The 23,239-nt window shown below is 38.0% G+C and overlaps 1 protein-coding gene and 2 non-coding genes across 9 annotated transcripts in view; all 3 read left to right on the forward strand.

The window, feature by feature from the left end:
- Positions 1-21,325, forward strand: part of LOC116572977 (methylcytosine dioxygenase TET1-like) — a 103,642-nt gene extending 82,317 nt beyond the window's left edge. For 5 of the 7 annotated variants that reach the window (XM_032312526.1, XM_032312525.1, XM_032312528.1 and 2 more), the window contains 4 exons: positions 1,515-1,604; positions 3,792-3,929; positions 6,477-6,825; positions 13,622-21,325. In XM_032312526.1, the coding sequence (XP_032168417.1) occupies positions 1,515-1,604; positions 3,792-3,929; positions 6,477-6,825; positions 13,622-14,634 (1,590 nt within the window). In that variant the 3' untranslated portion in view covers positions 14,635-21,325. The other 2 variants (XM_032312527.1, XM_032312532.1) reach the window with 2 other exon arrangements.
- Positions 9,059-9,165, forward strand: LOC116573847. Its single transcript, XR_004279034.1, has one exon. It is a non-coding gene; the product is annotated as a U6 spliceosomal RNA (small nuclear RNA).
- Positions 12,565-12,671, forward strand: LOC116573848. The gene has a single exon (XR_004279035.1). It is a non-coding gene; the product is annotated as a U6 spliceosomal RNA (small nuclear RNA).
- Positions 21,326-23,239: the final 1,914 nt, after the last annotated feature.

Here is a 23,239-nt window from a genome sequence, read left to right on the forward strand (position 1 = left end):
TCTGTCTCTGCCTGCCTCTCTGCCTACTTGTGGCCTCTGTCTGTCAAATAAATAAATAAATAAATAATCTTTAAAAAAAAAAAAAAAGGAGAAAAGAAAACATAATCAAAATCTTTTCAGTAGGTACTTAAATCACAATTATAAGTTTTCCTCAAATAAATGAAATAATTAATGGGTGAGTGTAGCCAGGAAGTGTTTCTTAACTATATGAAACTGTATTCAGCAAATACATAAGACAGATAAAAGGAACCCAGTAATCTGTATATAGACCTGATATACATCAATTTCTTTTTCAATGCAAGCATCAACCTAAATTACTAAGAAACCAAAAGGGTTATCACTGATCCTTTACAGTTGCCCAAATTGGGGTTTGTTAAGTGCACTCAAGGATTAACTTCCTATGTCTACACTGTGTGTGGCTTTGGTTTTATTAATAATCTGATGCATATTAGAAGTGAACTCATCCACATCAAGGTCTTACTTATGTTCTTGACATCCACTAAATCTCAAATAAAGCAGAAGTGTGGAACTTTCTTAAGTCTCTTCATCCTTACTCTCAATTCCCCTTCGATAGTCTTCCTTTAGATGTGACTGATCATTTCTCAGTTTGATTTAGGATATAGTCCTCTCTCAAAAATTATCACAGTGGTCTTTCAACTATTGTTTCGGAAGCCTACCTTATCTGCTGCATATGTTATACTATCTTCAATGATTTTTTTTTTTTTAAGATTTTATTTATCTAGTTTAGAGAAGGAAACAGAGAGCATGAGCAGGGTAGGGGAGAGTATCAAACTTTCTTAGCTCTAAGATTGGATCCCAACTTGGGGCTCAAACTCACAACCTTGAGATCATGACCTAACCTGAAACTTCAGTGACATTTTGAATAGAGACATTTGTCATGCCTGTTCCCCTTGGGAAAAAAGGTCTTACATGTTTCTACTATGAGTAGCAATCCAGACTCTTTTCATGGTGTCCCACTGTGTTCTCCTCAGTTTGTGGCCATTATAATGTGAAAAAGAAGCCATTAGTTCTAGACAAACAGTTGCCCACTTACCCATATTTGAAGCTGTCAGCACAGGACCTTATTCGTAGTATGCACCTTATGTTTGTTGTTACAGAAACTTTGGTTATACAGATGTTGCACTGTGTCAACATCTCCTCTTGCCACTAGGAACCCTGTCTTGATTTACTCCAGGTGCCAGTACAACTGAATAAATACAACGTGGGGTGGGTTCTTCTCTTTAGCAACGTGAGCACTTTTCCTCTAATACCATTTAGATTTCTAACTACTTATAACATAGAACTTGAATTTCAAAAACTAAATTAAAGCATAACAATGACCAGTAGTTCAGGTTTTTTAAGAAACAACCCATGTGATTTTCTGTGATAGCTCTTTTACTAGGGTAAGTATGAGTCTTACGTCAACTGCACATCGGCAATGATTGATGATTCGTTTTCATACCTAAGACTCATGTCATTATGAAACAACTTTCATGGACTGTCTTTTCCTGTAGGAGAAAAACCTTGAAGATAATTTACAGAGTTTGGCTACACGATTAGCTCCAATTTATAAGCAGTATGCTCCTGTTGCTTATCAAAACCAGGTATGTTTGGGGACCGTGTATGCAGTGCACGAGCTTAAATGTGGTTGAAATTTCTATATAAGCCATATAGGAAATGGCTTCATAGGAAAGCTTCAGATTTGAACTTCAGTGTATATCTATTTTTACAGAACAGCTTAAAAATGATCCAGCCTGGATGTGTCTGGCTGGCTAGTGGGTAGAGCATGTGATGTGACTCTTGACCTCAGAGTCATGACTTGGAGGCCAATGTTGGGTGTCGATATTACTTTAAAAATATTTTTTTTAAAGAGTAAAAAAATTATCTAGCCTGTTTTTAAAAGACTTCCTGTTATGACAATTGAATTAAAACTGCAGAGTAACAGAATTGATTAATTCTAGAAATATAATTTCTAAAACAGGAATGTATGATTGGTTCAGTGCAAGAAAATCAGTGTAGTATACTAACTACATTAATAGAACAGATGACAAAAACCACATGTTCTCCCTAGAGATAGAACACATTTAACAAAACCCAACACCTTCATGATAAAAGTAGTTAACAAAATAGCAATAGAAAGGAATTGCCTTGGCCTAATAAAGGATATTTACAAAAACCCACGGATAATATCGTAATTACCAAAAAAGGACTAAAAATTTTTTTGCTTAATATCTGGAACAAGACAGTATCTACTCGCCATTTCTTTTAACATTTTGCAAGAGATTCTGTTAAAAACAAGTTGAAGAGGGGTGTCTGAAGGGCTCAGTCATTGAGCATCTGCCTTTGGCTCAGGTCATGATCCCTGCAGGATCCCACATAACAATGCAGGATCAAGCCTCACATGGGGCTCCCTGCCCTGCAGGAAGCCTGCTTCTCCCTCTTTCACTCCCCCTGCTTGTATTTCCCTCCTGCCCCCTCTCTGTCAAATAAATAAATAAGAACAAGTTGAACAAATTCAGAGTCAAAAAGGAGATAAAATGATCTCTACTAGCCAATGGTATGATCCTATGTGTGGAAACTACTGAGGGATACACATACACACGCACTCACTATTACTGCTAATAAATGAGTTTAGCAGGGTTTCAGGATATAAGATCAATAGGCAAAGTCATTGTTTTTTCTATATACTAGTGCTAGGCCATCCAAAAATAAAAATAAGGAAAAACTAGGTTGTCAAAATTTCTAAATTTCTGTGCTTCAAAGGACATTATCAAGAAAATAAATGAGAGGGACGCCTGGGTTGCTCAGTTGGTTAAGCAGCTGCCTTCGGCTCAGGTCATGATCCCAGCGTCCTGGGATCGAGTCCCACATCGGGCTCCTTGCTCGGCAGGGAGCCTGCTTCTCCCTCTGCCTCTGCCTGCCATTCTGTCTGCCTGTGCTTGCTCTCTCCCCCCCCCCGATAAATAAATGAAATCTTTAAAAAAGAAAAGAAAAGAAAAGAAATGAGGGGTGTGGGAAATGAGGAGATGATGGTTGGGGGTACAATCTTCCAGCCATAAGATAAATAATATTTGGGCATCTGTCGCACAGTGTGGGGACTATGATTTACAGTACCATATCATAAACTTAGAAACTTTTAAGAGATCTTAAGTGTTACCACGACATACACAACATAATCCTTACTTTGTAAACGGATTGAAATATTACCTAACCTCATTGTGGCAGTCGTTTTGGAAGACATATTTGTATGCAGTCATCACAAGTAGAAAATTAGTGTTAATGATCTGTTCATTTTAGACATAACCAGAAATCTAGATTTCTTAGATCTTTATTTCTGTTATCATGAATAACATGCTCTCTGTTAATTGCTAACCTTTGGTTTTAAAGAGAGTTATAAATTCAGTTTCTATATTGACTCATGAACATACGTATATAAGTTTAGCTACTTTTCATAGACATTGAAACATCACATGTGCTTCATGCACTATAGTAGTCTCTGTTCCTCCTGGGATAATTTAGGCTTACTCTGCTCACATATGCATCTCTAACGGGTGCTGTCGTCAGCCTTGCCATCAGTCACAGCCAGTCATTGTCATTTTACCTGATGTCCTTCCATACTCTTCCTCCTGAATGTTACTGAACTGCCCATCTATTTTATCACACTACAGTCAAAAATCTCTGACTTAAAACATAGAATTAGTTTAAATACATGGTCAGGAAGTGATTTTTACTCTTTACTGAAGGTGATTCTTTCTGGCTGTTAAAACTGCGTCGTACATTTCTCTCTTTAGGTAGAATACGAACATGTGGCCCGAGAATGTCGGCTTGGTAGCAAAGAAGGGCGTCCTTTCTCTGGAGTCACCGCTTGCCTCGACTTCTGTGCCCATCCTCATAGGGACATTCACAACATGAATAATGGAAGCACTGTGGTATGTACCTGGGTGGCTTTTGATCCTAGAAGGTCCATAGCTGTGTGCTTAGGCTGAGCTCCTGAAATAGGATGATTGTTAAAAATCCTGTTCTATGTTCTGCGCCACATACTGTGTAATATCAGTGCTATTAAGTTATTGTTGATATACTTGCACAAAGTTACAGAACTGGCCTTAGATATTTTGTTGAAAGTCTTGGATCATTGTGGTGTGGTTGCTAGGAGGCAGGAGTACAGTTCTGTGCCATCAAACTGGTAGGTAGGAAGTTAAACAACTTAGAGTTTTTTGTTTTTGTTTTTTGCCTTCTGTGCACTTCAGGGTTGTTGTGAAGGAACTATGCCAAACATATCATCTTTTTGGTGTGTGTTTGTTCTTAGTGCCAGTATATATGTATAAAGTTACGTTAATATGCCAGCATTGTCAGAAATATTTGCATTGAGCTGTGCAGAGTTAGGCTTACAGACATGAAAAGAATTAAATGTCCATAGCATGAAGTCAATCAAGAGATGTTTCAGTTAGTTGAAAGATACTGGGGAGAATCATGCAATAGTCCTTTTGTAAGTGGAATGGATTTGCTTCCAGTCCTTTGTTGTCTGGCCAATAAAGTCTAGGAATGATAGATTAAGGAGCCCCCCCCTTTTTTTTTCATTTTTCTTAATCTTTCTTCTCCACTCTTGTTGATTGTAGTGTTTGACCCATCAGTGTTATTTTCAGATGCTGAAATATTATAATCTGTCCGGGTGAATCTTTGCCAGAGCGTGGTTCATTGTCATTGCTTGGCTAGTACATTTTACCTGATTTGCTTCCTTACAGACTATCTGTGCTCAGGCTGAATTAGGTTCAGAATCAAACTAAATTTTGGTTCCACTTCTCTCGTGCTTCTCCTTGTGCATTACTCTGCTGCCTCTTCTCCACTGCTCTCCTTCATGCTGGGAGGCTCGTTCCCGGAACCTGACAGAACTCCAAATCTCCCCATCTCTGAAACCCTGAATTCTTCAAATGAGGCTGCAGTTCCCTTTTCACCCTCCCTGCTGCCTCCGTCCTTCTCATTATGCTCCTCATATCTACTCCTTGTTGCCTTCTAAGTCCCCCTGCGAACAAATAAACTGATTAAAATAAACATTTATTGGTGGAAGAGTCTACTTTTTAACACAGTTACTTTAAAATTACTGATAATACCCAAGGTAATTCAGTATTTCAAGTCTCGCTGGTAAACGTGATCATAAATATTGAGAAAATATCGTGATTTTTAAAACTTTATCTTACTTTCCCGTCTATATTCATCAAGTCTATTGACCTTACAATCAGGCAGTTTTATTTCTTCTAGCATCGTAGAAAGAGCCCTTAGCTCTAGGAGAAATGTTTTTAATAAAAATAATGAAACCATTGGATATATTTTTGTTGGCTCTTGAATCCCCCTTGAAAATTAATTACCACTAAGATACTAATCTATGAAGAAAAATGTGAATATTAGGTATCAAGTCAGGAATTTTCTGTATGTAGTTCTGTAGTTTAATTCTCTACAATGAATAAAAATAACTTTTAAAGTCAGGAGGACTGAGGTAGGTTATATTTCAAGACAGAATTTTCCTCAGATGTCTCATTCACATGCAAAAGAAAGGTGGGTAACTTACTGGCACGTTCCTAGCCAGAAGAGAAGCAACATGAAACAGAAAGAGAAAATTTATCAAAATGAAATGTTCAATTTTTTAAAACTATTCAAATTTTTAAAAATAAGTAATTTTTAAAAAGAATAAAAAGTCAAATTTAAAAATAAAGCTATTAGAATATAAGTCCTGCTGGAGAGAGAAATCTCTTGTGCTCCTTTTATTTCATTAATATCTCTTCCATTCATTTAGTGAAGAGAAAAATCACCCTGACATGGGGGGAAATGCGGGGGAAAAAAAATCTATATAATCTATAGATAAATTCCACTTATAAGCAGAAGTGAAGAAATCCTAAAGGAAAACAGCAAATTAGAAAATTCTTCATAATTAAACCCCCTCTACACAAAGAATGAGACATTATTTAAGAAATAGGGAAATACATAGGCTAAAATAATATCTTCTTAATACTTAATATTTTATATGAATGCTATGGACAGTCCAGTAGATATTCCCTAACTTAGGCAATGAAGTAAAATGGAATGTAACAAAAGGCCTAATGTTTAAAATATAGGAGTTTGGGGCTGCATGACTGGCCAGTTGGAATAGCATGTGACTTGACCTTGGTGTTGTGAGTTTGAGCCCCACACTGGGGCTAGAGTTTACTTAAAAAGTACTATAAAATGCATAAATGTATATAATACCATTGACTTATAAGATCAACTCAAAATTATACTGGTCTTCTTACAAACAGTTGATAAATTCCTAGAATTGAAGCTTGTTGAGTGACTTAATATGTATTCTTTATCCAAAATCACTATACCAGCAGTAACCCACTGGAAAACAGAATGGGACTACAGACCCTTTTGACAATGGCAACAGTTAGAAGGTAGAAATGACTGTGATGAATTGCAGGACCTATTTCATGTTTTCTTTCTGTCAGGTTTGTACTTTAACAAGAGAAGATAACCGCTCCTTGGGGGTTATCCCTCAGGATGAGCAACTCCACGTTCTACCGCTCTACAAACTCTCAGACACAGATGAGTTTGGCTCTAGCGAAGGAATGGAAGCCAAGATCCAGTCTGGGGCCATTGAGGTGCTTGCTCCCCGCCGTAAAAAAAGAACACGTTTTACCCAGCCAGTTCCTCGTTCTGGGAAGAAGAGGGCAGCAATGATGACAGAAGTTCTCGCACATAAGATAAGAGCTGTGGAGAAGAAATTCATTCCTCGGATCAAGCGCAAGAATCACGGGACAACAAACAGTAGCAAGGCTTCATCGCTGCCGCTTTTAGGTGAGGCCTGTGGATGCTCCTTAGTTTCTGTGCACAACTCCCATTGGCCAGAGGGTTGGAACTTGCCTTTACACTTCATTTCCTCTCTCTTTTATCTTTGCCGCTCTCCTAGGCATGAGGCATTCTGGGGAAAAAAGAAAGAAAAAAAGAACCTAACCTAAGATCAGATATCAATTCAGTTAGACAGTTATTTTTAAGCTCCTTGGTTTTTAATAGAGGTTGTTTTAGAGTTTAAAATAAGATACTGACTACTTTCACATACGCAATTTCTCTGTACTGGCCAAAACTCAGAGTCAACAAGAAAGTGGCCCCTCCTTATTTCTTGGTATTTTTTTCTAGTTATGGTGTTTGTTTTGTTTTGTTTTAAAAAACATGTTTTTATTATATGTTCCCCATCTGTTTGGAAGCCTTAGTCCTCCTCCTTGGCATATGTGATCGCTTCCTTGAAGTCTTCCTCAGTGAAGTTTAGCATCAATTTAAGTGAGGCAGTCAGCAGGTATTACCGAGCACCCCTTTGTGTGGTTGGGGGTGTTGGGAATGTATCGGTGAAAGATTAGAGGGAGTGCTGTGCAAGCAAACCAGTTGAATATGTTTGTTAGAGAGTCATTTGCTGAGAATGAGGAATTAGAGTCAAGACCTCAAAGCAATGAACATTATGAGTGAATTATATTTGGAGAAATAGCATTCCAGGCAGAGTAAATGGCAGATGTAAAGGTTAGGAGGGAAGAATTTGCCTGGAACACTTGAGGCAAGCAAGGAGGCCAGTGTGGCTGACGCGGAGCAGGAAATGGGAAGAGCAGGAAGTAGATCAGAGGGGGAAGAGGGTGTCCGAGCGGCTCATCTCAGGCTTCGTTGACTGCTGTTGAGGGAAAGGAACGTTATTGGATATCTCAGAATCTAGAAGGGCTGGAGCACCTGGCTGGTTTATTTGGTGGAGCATGTGACTCTCGGTCTCAGGGTTTTCAGTTCAAGCCCACATTGGGTATAGAGATTACATAAAAATGAAATTTTTAAAAAAGGCAGAGAAGGACTATAACCTGACTGAAACCTAACATTCTGCTCACTGGGTTGAAACCAGAAAACAGTAGGCAGAGAACAAACAGTAGGGTGATGGTATAGAGGCCATTCTAACAGCTCAGGAGAGAGGTGATGGAGCTTGGACCAAATTGGCTAATGAGAAGAACATGAGAAATGTCTGGTTCTGGATGTTTTCAAGGTAGAGTCAACAAGATGTCTTATAAATCTGGAATGTAGACAAAAAAAGAAGTGTATGTGTTTATCCTGATGTTGGTCTGAAGGACTTGGAAAGATGGGGAAATCACCGAAGGTCATGAGAAAAGGGGAGAAAGGGATAGATTTGGAAAGATACAGAGGGAAATCAGAAGCTCACTTTTGGACATGTCAATTTCTTTCTTTTTTTTTTTTTTTTTAAGATTTTATTTATTGGACAGAGATCACAAGTAGGCAGAGAGGCAGGCAGAGTGAAAGCGGGGAGGCAGGCTCCCTGCCCTGATGTGGGGCTCGATCCCAGGACCCCAAGATCATGACCTGAGCCGAAGGCAGAGGCTCAACCCACTGAGCCACCCAGGCGCCCCAACATTTTTAATACAGAATAATTCTTATTTCATCTATATCCTTATCCAGGCGCCACCCCTTCGAAATTTTTTATAACAAATTGCAGAAGTTGGGACACCTGGTGGCTCAGTTGGTTAAGCAGCTGTCTTTGGCTCCGGTCATGATCCCAGCATCCTGGGATCAAGTCCTGAGTCAGGCTTCTTGCTCAGTGGGAAGCCTGCTTGCTTCTCTGTCTGCCTCTGTCTGCCACTCTGCCTGCTTGTGCTCTCTTTGACAAATAAATTAAGGGGAAAAAATCTTTAAACAAATTGCAGAATTCTCATCATATTATCAATTACCTCATCAGTATGTGTCACTAAAAGATAAGGAATGATAAGAACCACAATACCCAAAACAAATAAATCAAATAATGCCTTAATACCAATCAGTGCTCACACTGCTCCGTCTGTCTCCTAAATGATTTTTCTTTGACATTTGGTATGTTTAAATCAGTATCCAAACAAGGTCACACATTCCAGTTTGTTGATATGTCTCCTATACCTTTTTTAATTTAAAGCTTGCTTTTCCTATTTTTCCTTCTTTTTTCTTTTTTACATATATCAGAAACCATTATCCTATGGAGACAAATTCAGCTTCAGTTTTTAAAACTCTTAACTCTTTGCTCACTTCAGCAGCACATATACTAAAATTGGAACGATACAGAGAAGATTAACATGGCCCCTGTGCAAGGATGGCACGCAAATTCATGAAGCATTCCTTAAAATAAATAAATTAATTAAAAAAACAAAATAAAAACACTTAACTATGGGGACACCTGGCTGGCTCAGTAGATAGAGCGAATGACTCGATCTTGGACAAGATGGCGAGTGGAACCCCATGTTGGATGTAGAGCTCACCAAAGCAAAAACAACAAACCAGAAAACAAAAAAACAATTGCTGTGGCATGGACACTGGCTCATTTCTACACTCTATTCTTTTTGTTGTTGTTGTTTTGTTTTTTGTTTTTTAATTTTATTTTTTTAATTTAAAGATTATTTATTTATTTATTTGACAGGGAGAGATCACAAGTAGGCAGTGAGGCAGGCAGAGGGGTGGAGGAAGCAGGCTCCCTGCTGAGCAGAAGCCTGATGTGGGGCTCCATCCCAGGACCCCGGGATCATGACTTGAGCCGAAGGCAGAGGCTTAACCCACTAAACCACTCTTGGTTTTTTTTACATCAGGAAACACATTATCTGATGGTATCTCTTTTTGTGATGTTAAAGCAGATTCATGGTACAGGGGTTGTCAACGTGATTCACTGATTATAATGTTCCCTAGGAGCTTTTTACCTGATGGTTTTAGAAACACTTACTATAATGTTCTATATTCTTTATTCCATCAGGAGTAACACAGTCTACCGTTCTTTATCCATTTGTTAGGCGATCTCTTAAAAAGAAATACTGTCCTGGGGCGCCTGGGTGGCTCAGTGGGTTAAAGCCTCTGCCTTCGGCTCCGGTCATGATCCCAGGGTCATGGGATCGAGCCCCACGTCGGGCTCTCTGCTCAGCGGGGAGCCTGCTTCCTCCTCTCTCTCTCTCTGCCTGCCTCTCTGCCTACTTGTGATCTCTACCTGTCGAATAAATAAATAAAATCTTTAAAAAAAAAAAAAAAAAGAAAGAAATACTGTCCTTACCAAGAACTTATTAACTCTGAGGTGCGGGTCATATTGAGAAATTAGAATAAGTGCTTGGCAATTTGACTTTACTCTCCACTTTTCAGAATACAAGTTAATTTCTAGGCATCTTCCAGTGTGTTCAATTTCTTTTTCATTTAGTATCATTTTGATCTCGTGTTTTTTATTTTTTTGTTATTTTATTGGCAGTATTTATAGTTAATTATTATTTATAATTTATATTTCAGTGCACATTATATAGGGTTATTTTCCCCCCAATTAAATATGAAAATGCTTTTTAAAGTCCTCAAATTGAGGAGTGCCTGAGCGCTCAGTTGTCTGCCTTCGGCTCAGGTCATGATCCCAGGGTCCTGGGATCGAGCCCCATATCTGGCTCCCTGCTCAGTGGGAAGCCTGCTTCTCCCTCTCCCTCTCCCGCATCCACTGCTTGTGTTCCCTCTCTATCTCTCTCTGCCAAATTAATAAATAAAATCTTAAAAAAAAAAAAACAAATAAACCCTAAAAGAAAAAAATCCTCAAATTGAAACCAAATATCCTTCAATTGTCCCATCTTTCATCAGTAGAAACCCATCATGCTGGCTTCTGAACTTTTTGTCATGACCCCAGTTGTTTTTGAGAGCTTCCTTAGCTTCTGTTCCGACAGGATGTTCTAGGCTCATCTGATATAATCCTGCCCAGTATATAAATTCAGCCATCTCTCCGGGGATTCTAAAGAAAAAAATACAGCTTGAATTTATACTGAAACTCCACATTAGAGTTACAGGGTATTCCTTAACCTTAGTTTTTATTGTTGTTGTTGTTCCTGCTGCAAGGAGAGTTGGCTTATTTTGCGTTTTGTAAGATGAGAGAAACGATGGTGCAGACATTTATATAATGCTAGGAAAGATTCAATAAATAGATAGTGATGAGGCAAGGCAGAGAGAATTAGCATTCCTTTTTGCTTGTTAGCTCCATTCACAAATACTTAGTTTGATTTATTTAGAGCTTCCCGTGCCTAGTTCCACGCTGCCTGTAAACAGCATTCCTATCATTTTCATCTTGTCATTCCCTCATAGCATCTTCACAAGCTGTGTTTTCAGTAACATATATCCTGTTAGTAGTCCTCCGCACAATATTTGGCTTATAGCCCCTTGTCCTTTTATAATTTTACCCATAAGAATTTTTTTTATCTTATTTTTTAAGATTTTATTTATTTATTTATTTATTTATTTATTTTAAAGATTTTATTTATTTATTTGACAGAGAGAGATCACAAGTAGGCAGAGAGGCAGGCAGAGAGAGAGGAGGAAGCAGGCTCCCTGCTGAGCAGAGAGCCTGATGTGGGACTTGATCCCAGGACCCTGAGATCATGACCTGAGCCAAAGGCAGCGGCTTAACCCACTGAGCCACCCAGGCACCCCCATAAGAGCTTTTAAAATAGATTTATCCATTTCAATAAAAGACTCCTTACTTTTTTATTCTCCCTCCCCTAACCCAAATCCCCCAAGACTCATTACTCTTCCTCCCCATGATTTATGTTCTGTTGACAACTTCTATAATAGATGTAACCACAGATTTCTTAATGTGCCACCTCTTGGGTTCCATGTACAAGTTCTCTTAAAAAATGAGAATTGGCAGGGTGCCTGGGTTGCGCAGTTGGTTAAGCTTCTGACTCTTGATTTCAACTCAGGTCATGATCTCAGCGTTGTGAGATGAAGCCGTGCATCGGGCTCCTCACTGGGACTCGAGCCTACTTAAGATTCTTTCTCCCTTTGCCACCTCTCTGCAACCCCCTAAAAAAAGAAAGAGAGAGAGAGAACTGAGGCACTTGGCTGGCTCAGTTAGTGGAGCATGAGACTCTCCATCTCATATTTTTTTTTTTTTTTTTTTTTTTAAAGATTTTATTTATTTATTTGAGAGAGAAACAGTGAGAGAGAGCATGAGCGAGGAGAAGGTCAGAGAGAGAAGCAGACTCCCCATGGAGCTGGGAGCCTGATGCGGGACTCGATCCCGGGACTCCGGGATCATGACCTGAGCCGAAGGCAGTCGTCCAACCAACTGAGCCACCCAGGCGTCCCTCCATCTCAGATTTGAAAACCCACATAGGGCTCTCTGCTCAGCAGGGAGCCTCCTTCTCCCTCCCCCTTTGCCTGCCTCTCTGCCTACTTGTGATCTCTCTCTCTCTCTATCAAATAAATAAATTCTTTTATTTTATTTATTTATTTATTTATTTATTAATAAGAGACTCTTTTTTTTTTTTTTTTTTTAAAGATTTATTTATTTATTTATTTATTTGTCAGAGAGAGAGAGGAGCTAGAGCGAGCACAAGCAGACAGAGTGGCAGGCAGAGGCAGAGGGAGAAGCAGGCTCCCTGCCAAGCAAGGAGCCCGATGTGGGACTCGATCCCAGGACTCTGAGCTGAAGGCAGCCGCTTAACCAACTGAGCCACCCAGGCGTCCCAAATAAAGTCTTTTAAAACAAAGTAAAATAAAATAAAAGTGAGAATTATCTTGGTGCTGGCTTAAGCAGCACATATACTGAAAGTGGGATAACACAGAGAAGATTAGCATGGCCCCTGTACAAGGATGACCCACAAATTCGTGAAGTGTTCCATGTTGTATTTTATTTACTTTTTTAAAATTTTATTTACTTTTTTAAGCTTTTCATGTTTAAAAAGAGAGAAAAAATTATCCTGTCTCCAGGTTGTATTGCGTTATGTTAGTTTCAGGGGTACAATATATTACATGTGTTTGCTATTATATTGTTAATTACTTTAAAACATGGCCACATTTTCTATTTCTGGTCCTAAAATCTGCTGCTTTTGCTCGAGCAGAAATTTTTTAGAACCTCAAAACAGGAAGAATGTCCTCAAGAAAATGTTTCCATTTGATATGAGGTTTGTGTGGTTATGTTTGAACAGATTACCCACAATGGCCAATGTGGTAATAAAGATCTTCCTAATCAGTGAGAAAGAAACAAGGCTTACATGCACCTGGTCTTGAGGGCCACAAATGACTTACTTCCCCTAAAATTTCTTAACGTGACTTCCCGTTGCCTAATAATTGAGTTTCCCAGTTACGCTGTTTTCTCGATAACTTAACTTTATTTTTACTTTTTTGAAAGTGAGATCATGCGATATATAAAGTGTATCTAAATATCTCTTTGGGTAGAAATACTGCTCTAGGTCATCCATGTTATCCCCTGCATTGTGTTCCAATATATGATTTTAACATTTAACTTCATCGCCAACTAGGTCATTTCTAATCTCTTACTGTTTCAAACAATGGACATCCTTCTGGCTAAATCTTTGTGCTTATTTATATTATTTGCAAGGGGAAGAATTCTTGAAGGAAAATTGTTGGGTGAAAAAGCATACCAGACGACGTGCAATTTTTAATGCCTGCTTGTGTGTTTGACTTAAAGGCAAGAGAACAAAACTGGCCGACATTGCCATCACCGATGTTTTGTTACATTATCCTTTGTATTTCTCTTTAAAATACTTTACTTAGGGACAGTTCCCAAAAGTAGTTTGTACTTAACTTCGCATTTGGTGTCCTTTTCTCTGTTTAGGGAATAAAACCGAAGCCTTGCAACTTGAAATAAAAAGTGAAACTGAACCCCATTTTATCTTCAAAGGTTCGGACAACACTAAAACCTACTCATTGACCCCATCCATTCCTCACCCACTGAAAGAGGCAAACATACCTCCAGGTTTCTCCTGGTCCCCTAAGACGGCGTCAGCCACCCCAGCTCCTTGTAAGAGTGATGCGTCCGTTCCCTACGGGTTTTCAGAAAGAAGTAGCAATCCCCACTGCACGGTGCCTTCTGCGAGACACAGCGGTGCTAATGCAGCTGCGGGGGAATGCACTGGAATTGCACAGCCTGGCGAGGTGGTTTCTCTGCCCACGCTGCCCGCTCCCGTGGCAGACACCCTGGTTTATTCTGAGCCGCCCACTGGTCCGTCTGAACAGCCACCTTCCAGTCACCCAAGCCAGCAGCCCCCCTGCACCACCTGCCCCCATGACCTGGCGTCCTCTCTGGTGGAAGACGACGAGCAGCATTCTGATGCCGACGAGCCTCTGTCCGACGACCCCCTGTCCGACGACCCCCTGTCCCCCGCGGAGGAGAAGCTGCCCCACATCGATGAGTATTGGTCAGACAGCGAGCACATCTTCCTGGACGCCAACATCGGTGGGGTCGCCATAGCGCCTGCCCACGGCTCGGTTCTGATCGAGTGTGCGCGGCGGGAGCTTCACGCCACCACGCCCGTCGAGCACCCGAACCGGAACCACCCCACTCGCCTCTCCCTCGTTTTCTACCAGCACAAAAACCTGAATAAGCCCCAACACGGTTTTGAACTAAACAAAATTAAGTTTGAGGCAAAAGAAGCTAAGAATAAGAAAATGAAGGCCTCAGAGCAGAAAGACCAGGCAGCTAGTGAGGGTCCCGAACTGTCCCCTGAAGTTAATGAATTGAACCAAATTCCTTCTCATAAAGCGTTAACATTAACCCATGACAATATTGTCACCGTGTCCCCCTATGCTCTCACACATGTTGCAGGACCCTATAACCATTGGGTCTGAAGGCTTTTCCCCCCTTCTTAATGCCTTTGCTAGTGCAGTGTATTTTTTCAAGGTGCTGTTAAAAGAAAGTCATGTTGTCGTTTACGTATCTTCATCTCACCCATTTGAAGGCTGAGGTAAAAAAACAAAACAAAACAAAAAAACAAAAATGGGGTGGGTATTTCTTAACTGTGACTATATTTTGACAATTGGTAGAAGGTGCACATTTTAAGCAAAAATAAAAGTTTTATAGTTTTAAATACATACAGAAATGTTTTGGTTAGGCGTTAACCTTGATAGAATCACTCAGTTTGGTGCTTTAAATTAAGTCTGTTTACTATGAAACAAGAGTCATTTTTAGAGGATTTTAACAGGTTCATGTGCTATGACGTAAAATCAAGACACAGTGTTAACTCTACACAGCTCCTGGTGCTTACCCACATCAACAGTTAAAAATAAGCTGCATTATTATTTCATGGTGCCATCGTTCCAACATCTTCCAATCATTGCTAGAATATCGGCATATTCCTTTGAAATAAACCAATGAAATGTTTTCTCTCTCAAAATATCTCTCCTGTATAAAGTAATTCATTATTGTTAATAATGGTTGGAGGCTGTTCATAAATTGTAAATATATATTTTAAAAGCACTTTCTATTTTTAAAAGTAACTTGAAATAGTATAGTATAAGAATCTTATTGTCTATTGTTTGTGCATATTTGCATACAAGAGAAATCATTTATTCTTGCTGTGTAGAGTTCCATCTTGTTAACTGCAATATGTATTCTAATCATGTATATGGTTTTTTTTTAATGTGTCCTTTCTCATGCAAATATTAGCTACTTATATAAAATAGTTAGAACATGCAAAAATCGTTAATTTTCTCTAAAATTGGGATTAGGAAGCATATCACCAATATCGATTAACATTTTATTTGGAACTAAGTAAGCGTGGTCTCTTCTGATTTATCAAGCAACAGTGGCCCTAATTTCACTTTCACCCCAGCTTTCTCAAAATACTCATGAAAGGTTTTTCCAAAAGGAGATGGGACATCGTAGGATTCAGAAGAGTCAAATGCTTCTAAAGTTTCAAGGTGATAAAATATAAAAATTAAGTAGCAAGAACCCGACCCATTCCAAATTGCCTTATTTGTTTTGGTACAGAATAAGAATAAAATTCCCATAGAAATCTTGTGAAAACAAATCCCCTATTGTTGTCACACATCCACACATCCCAGACAGTAGGAGTGGTAATCTAAGTATGGTATTGCCCATAAAGAGCTAATCCAAAGTAGTTTATCTAAGCATATTAGTATTAGGGAAATAAAAACTCATCTTCTCTGATACTTGCCTGTGTTCTAGGTAACAGGAAAATAGGCATTCCGTTTAAATTAGCCCTCCCGTATTTTTTCCCATTACTTATTGGCTCATTTTATAGCAAAACAAAAGGAATTGCCCAAACAAAATGTTTAGAGCAAGAAATTTCAGTGAAATACTTGATTCTATTTAAAATGCAGAGGTGCTATAACATTCAAAGTGTCAGATACCTTGGGAGTGTGGAAAACCTAAATAATGGTGCTTCTCCCTTGGGAATGCCATAGGAAGCCCACAACTGCTAACACTCAACAATTTTGGTGCAAAAGCAAACAGTTCCAGCAAGCTCTAAAAAAAAACTCATTGTAACTTATATTAAAATAATATATGGTGCAAAGTATCAGTTTCAAGCTTTTGACTAGTCCAACTAAAGGAATATGAAGGGATTGTATATAACAAATACCATTGGTAGACCATCATCTTGTACAAGTAGATTTCTGCTTCTTGAATATGTAAAATAGGGTGATTCATTGACTTGTTTTAGTATTTTGTGTGCCTTAGATTTGCGTTTTAAAACATGTATATTTTTGTGAGCCTAAGGTTTCTTATACATATAAGTATATAAATAAGTGATTGTTTATTATTTCAGCTGCTTTGATAAGATATCTACTAGTATTAGACTATCAGGAATACACCCTTGTGATATTTCGTTTTAGATATTAGGCCTTAGCTCCCACTAGAAATTCTCTCACCACATTTAATGAATCAAGTTTTAAGACCCTTTATCCATCCACCCATCTTCCTTCCATTCAACACTTTCCGAATGTCTGCAGAATTTAAATATTAGCTTTGGTTTTTCTTTGAACTGCCGCCCATGACACAGTATACGTGAAGAATTGAAATCCTAAAAGATGCTTTGGTCCATGCTTTTCAAAGAAACAACAAATTTCCTTCAAAAGAATCCATTGTTGGGAGGGCGGCAGGGGGAGGGGAGTGCCTGGCTGGCTCAGTTGATAGAGCATGTGACCCTTCATCTCAGGGTCGTGAGTTCGAGCCCCACATTGGGCACGGAATCTATTTAAAACTGAAAACACAAAAAGAACAAAAACATCCATTGTAATATATCTGCAGCAGTTCAAGTCAGTGTCACTAATTTTGAGGTTTCTTAACAACTGAACTTGAAGTGACAGTGTTACTTAGAGGAATCCTGGGAGTTGTGAATTTTGGCTGCAGCTGCCCAAAGCCAGTACATGAAAATGTACCTTCTCAACTAAAATGTTTCCATTCCGTTATTATAATTAACACATCAATGTCCTGCCTCAACTGATAACCCCATGGTGGGAACCACATATGATTCCCACTTTGTTGGACTCTACTTCATAAATTAACAGTTCACCATCCCATTGTCTGCCCTGTGATTTTTTTTTTCTTTTTAAAAGCTCATGCTTATTCAGTGTTCTCCAGCATTGTGATTGTATGCTAGTGACACTGCTTTTAAGAAGCAAGGAAATAAATTTGTTTGAAATGACATTTTCACCAGAAAACTGGTCATCTAACATTATTTCTGCACCTTCTGTTATGTTTATCTATAGCGATCACCTTTTGTATTACCTGCTTTATACTACTCAAAATGAGTTTTTCAATATTCTGCCTTTGTTCATGGTATGATAATTGAATTAGTTGATACATGACCCCCCAAGTTAACCCAGCTGTCCATAATATGTTACAAACTTCCTAACTTCAATGAACCTGCCTATTTTAGAAACTCACAAAATAAGCACGCTGCCCTTCAAAATCCTATTTCTAATGGCTCTCAGAGCATGGTTGAAAAAATTTTTTCTTCTGCTTATCAGCCTCACCTACATCTTTCCAGTTCATCCACAAAGTACCGAACACATCGTGTCATAGACCTAATTGAAATATATTATTGGAAAGTGAGGCTAGCTGAAAATGTATAGCTGTAGGTAAATTTTTGCAACACATTAGCAAAATGTTTGCAGCTCAACCTTCCAACATCTTTGTTATGCAATCTGCATGTGGGTGAAATAATTTGTTAAATATAGAACTTCAACTAGATGAGATCCATAAGCAATTAGTTAAGACATAACCCCAATACATACTTAATTGAATGCATACCCTTGTATAAATGAGATACCAGTTCATACCAAGTAACCTACTTTCTAATATTACTACTTCAGTGGACTCAGCTAATTATCCTTTATTCCACAATAGCATGTATGAAAATAACCCTAAACTACTTAAGTTTACTCTTTGAAACAAATTCAATTGAGATTTTTTTTATCTGGGACAAAGTTTTGACATTGCATGACAACTTCCACCAATAGTGGGCACAGGATTTCCTTCAAATGTACCTAGTAAATCAGTAGCTGTCATACGACTTTTTAATAATATATAGCTACCTTCTATTTCACAACTTCTTGATGCATGGAAATTTCTTTCTTGTCTAGAGTTAGTACTACTGTGAATTTTGGTCTTCTGGAAAAATTGATGATGAGAATTGTGAAATAATATGGTAGTGGCCTCTCACACCTTAGAAGTCACACAGTTCAATCACTGGGGCTCAGAGAGCGGTTGTTAATGTCAGTGTGTACTTACGTTTATAATGAGAGTTGAAACTATCAAGTGGAGGCCATTTTGTGTTTTGGAGAACTGGAGGAAACAAACTTGATTTGCTCACCCAGAGAGTATCTTATCACTGGGAAATAACCTGATTGTGGTACAAGTAAAAAATCAAAATGGCTTTTTATTTTTTCTGTTGGGTTTTGTTTTTTTCTGAGAGATTCAGGAAAACAAGACAAATGAAATTGAATCAAGATTCCCCTGCCTGCAGAGTTTCGTGGGCCTTGTGTGGGAAATCTAGCTGACTTTTACCTATGACGCTGTCCTGTTAACTCATCCAACAAAATGTGGCAATAGTCTTATTTGCGATTTCAATAAAGAAATACCAAGTACTTATATAGTACAGGCTTTTATTTCCCCTGATACAAGTATTAGGCATATACAAGGAGTTAGAAAAAATGAGTGGTTGAAAGAATTGGGGGAAAATACCAATTGTATATATTACCTATGGTTGTACAGTCTATTCCCACCTCTTGCCAAGTTGGCCTCACAATGAAGTCTAATTCACTTTGATGTGATTGTCTACGTGTATTAGAATACTGTTTTGTTGTGCACAGCTCCGAAACTTGCCCAGAAGTGTATTGAACCTGTAACTTCAACATCAACAGTAAGGTACCCTCAACCAGGTGATAGAATGAGTGCCCTGATTCCTAAAGAGTCTGGATTTACCCAGATCGAATTGTGCTTGGCATTGTACTTTCATCTAATAGATTTAGAGAATGTGGCCATTCATGGCTCTGGAATGCAAGCCAGAGAACCAGTGTGTCAGAAGCTAAATTTGTGCATTTTCTTAGAGTGTATTGAGATTTATTGGCTTTTTTCCCTTTTCTCATTTATAAAACAGAGTCTGAGTTACTCTGGTCATTTTGGAGATGATAAAATTGGCTTTTATGCAAGAAGACATCACTCTTTTTGTCCACATTGAACTCTAGAAACTTGACTTCTCTGCATTCCAGTATCTCTGGATGTCTGTTTCAGTCCCTGTTCTTTCTGGGCACCCAATCAAATACCATTGTTTACTTCAAAAGGCATAAATTTTATTCCTTCGAGTAATGCAAAGGTTTTCCTTACTTGGCCACTTAAAATGTTCACTTCTCCTTTAAGGGCCCCACAATGTGTTTCTCTATTGATAGTATGCAGTATTTAATTTTTCTGGCTTTAGAAGTACAATACTCATCTCTGCATTGTTGGCTATAGTTTTCCGATCCCTACTGTGATATCCATGATCTGCATGGGTCACAAGTTTTTCTTGTTTCTTCATGTCCCCTATAATTAAAGCAAAACTTAGTCTAAGGTAGGAATGTTATTATCAGATGTTAAACACATTACCTGATTTAACTGATCTATGTTTGAATGCAACTTGGGAAGCCCTTGTTTAAGAATATAAACCTAGTTTTCCTAAAAATAGAAATTTTGTCCCTAGCAGCTGTTAGGAAAGGCATTCTTTCTCTCTTGTCTTGTTCATCAGAAAAAAACATCACAGCTATCAGAAGCATGTTCACTTTTGGAGAAACAGTACTGAAAAGTAATTTTGTTTGTTCTTCATTTAGCTAAGTATAACCATCTTTGACCAGAATTTCTGCTTGTTATTATTCTTTTTTCATTTTACTGAAGCTATGATGTCACTCAGTGTACTTTTCTTTCTTTTTACAGTTTTTGATCCTTTCCTCTGATTTTCTTTAAATTAAAACTCTGTTGCTTCCCCTCTCTGTTCTCTCTCCATTCCCCATGACCCCTACGCAAATACACATGGCTCGTATTAAGAATAGCAGTGATCTTGGTCAAGTTGTCTTTTTCCTGCTTTCCAAAATCATGTTTCACAAATCCTTCATGTTATAATACCAAAAAGGATCATGATCTTTTATGTGGTCATTTCCTGTTAGAAGCAAATTCAGTTTTTAGGAAGAGATAGTGGTCACAAGGCCCGGTTAGCATCCACTTCTCTTTAACAATCCCAACAATATTTGTTTTGTTTTGTTGCGTTTTAAATCCCAACAATGTCTGACTCTCAACATGTTTATTAGTGTTTTGAGTGTTTTGCAAAAACTTACGTTAGAAGTTAAATGTTCTAGCACTATTTCTACATAGCTTTGTAATTTCTGTATGACGCATCATACTAATTATAAGTTGTCTGACCAGTGGCTTTGAATTAGTGACGGGTCTGATTTATACAGTAGACAATATTTTCTTTTCACATGTTTTATCTCCCAGCCTGGTTTTGTGCATGGTATTTACTTCCCAGTATAAATTTACCCCTTTGGAATTTGGGTTTTGGCAATAATAGGAACTATTCTGTAATCTGGGTGAGAAAGGTTAAAAAAGAATGAACTGAAAGTCTCTTAAGGAATTCTTAAAGATGGGATAAATCAGTTATCGGGAGTCATGAGTGTAGTAGGACGAAGTTCAGGGGCAAGGAGGAGGGAAAATCGTGTTCCTATCAGCAATCTGCAGGTTCACTCCACCAGCCCAACACCAAAACATACTTTAATAGCTCTTCTCCCCACCCCATGATAGTTTTCTGTGAAAAATAGCAGCTCAAAATGAGAAACCATCGTGAATGCAAATATGGTAGTAAGAAAAATGATAATCCCTGTACTTTATATAATGTTGTAGCTTATCAAACTGCTTTACTGTGTGTCCCTTTTTCTTCCCAACACTGAAGGTTGGACAGATGTCCAAATGTTCCCATCTTACTGGTGATGGAAACCTGCAGATTGGCAAGAAGAGCAAATGGCGTGCTCCAAGTCATAGAGCAGGTCAACCCCTTGAGACCAAACCATTTTATAGCCGCAGACTACTGAAGGCATCTCTGCACCGTAAGCTATGACTTAGAGAGCGTTATTGAGTAGAAATTTTGTCAGATCTAATCTAAGAATAATGTAAAACCTACTTATTGTATGCAAAACATTCTTCTGAAGTATTTTGTTTCTACTATTTATTTAGCAGGTAGATTTTTTTTTATGCATCCTTTGGAAGGTCTCCCCAAATTCCCAAGACTTCTGCATTTTACGATTGAAATTAATGAAGCTTTAGTTTTTCCCTGTAAATAAACTTTTCAATAAAGAATATCCCTGTACTACTAAAACAAAGGGAAACCTCAATAATGTTGGTCTTAAAAATATTATTTTTAAAAAGACTGAGATCACCAACTCATAATCCAAGTTTAATGTATTTGTTACATTGAAATGCAGGTTTCTAGAAGGGAATGTGCTGGGTAAGCTGACTGTTTTAGTTCCCAGGTGCTCATGGTAAAAATGTAGACTTGTTGGCATCTCAAAAAAATAGTACTGTCTCCACTTATTTAAATTTGTTTTGTTTTGTCTTTTGTTCCACTTTGTTTACACATACCTTTGCCCAGAGAGTTAAGAAAAATAATGAGATGTATTTGTAAAGTTTTTGGTAAGCGCTTTATAAATATAAAGAGATGGGATACTTTATGCTGTTCCATCAGTACGTTATGGGTTGCTAACGAAAAACCCAAACTTCCCTAAATAGTCAAATAAATCCACTTTTGGTGATTTGGTTCAGTAACTGCCCATCCTCACTAAGGCCTCTTTGTGATATTATAAAATGGCTGGCCACATAGGACTTTACAAAAACAGCTCTTCAAAACAAAACAAAACAAAAAAAGACTAAATATTTTTTATTAATAGGTATGGTCTTTTTTTTTTAACTTCTATAACAGGTGCTTTAAGAGAAATATTTTTCCAGAAATGGTTTTATAGTAAAAAAGGGGGGGCAGCTTTTGCATTGTGATGTATGGGTGGATAGTCATCTTTGAGTTACTTTCTTAGTAAGTGAAGTGTTCCCTGAAGAGAAACTCCTAAAACTACTCCACAGAAAGAAAAGCATTAGCTTCTAGTTCTTTCATTTTCTCTTGTGTTATGTGGTGACCTACCAAGTGGATTCATGTGCATATCAATACTTTGGCTCAAAGAAGACTGAATGCTTTTCAATAGTGGGAGTAAAATATTCACAGAATCTTCATCATGGGGAAGTAGAGCAGTGCTGACTTTCCATAGACAATACCAATTTCACAAGTTAATATTCCTGTCTTTAGGTGACTTTGTCTCTCCTTAGGGTATATTTACTATTTATTTTGTACCTTTGATTTTTTGCTTTCGGGGATTATTTTTACTTATTGCAGTCCTACTGTATGAAATATCCCATATAAGGAAATAAGTTAGTAAGGAAAAGATTTTAAAACTCCCCCAAATCTGGTTTGGGTTCTTAATATATGGGAGAAACAGTTTAAAGAAAAAGCACTTCACCATGCAGAAGGGAAAGAGAATATCTTAATTATGATTATTTCAATTCAGGATCAACATACAGTGCTCTGCATACAAGGGAACACTTACTAGCAGTACTTGAAGACTTGTGAGTTGGAATTGCATGTTACTTGAAAGACCTAATTAAGCTAAATTTTGGTGCACAGCAGTTGTACATGATTTCATGTTTATGTAGCAAAATGCATTGAAATGTACTAGTATTGAAACATACATGTAAAGATAGTTGTGGAAATTGTCTATTATATTTTCCTTGTGTGTCTCATTTATTTAGAGCACAAAGTTTCTTTTTTTTAAGTGTTCTAACTGAATAAGGCTAAATGAATACTGTAATTGAAATTATATTTTAAATCTTTGTCATGAGTTTTTAAAAAAAATATTGCAAATT

This window comes from Mustela erminea, chromosome 14, assembly GCF_009829155.1.
Source record: "Mustela erminea isolate mMusErm1 chromosome 14, mMusErm1.Pri, whole genome shotgun sequence".
NCBI classification, from domain to species: Eukaryota; Metazoa; Chordata; class Mammalia; order Carnivora; family Mustelidae; genus Mustela; species Mustela erminea.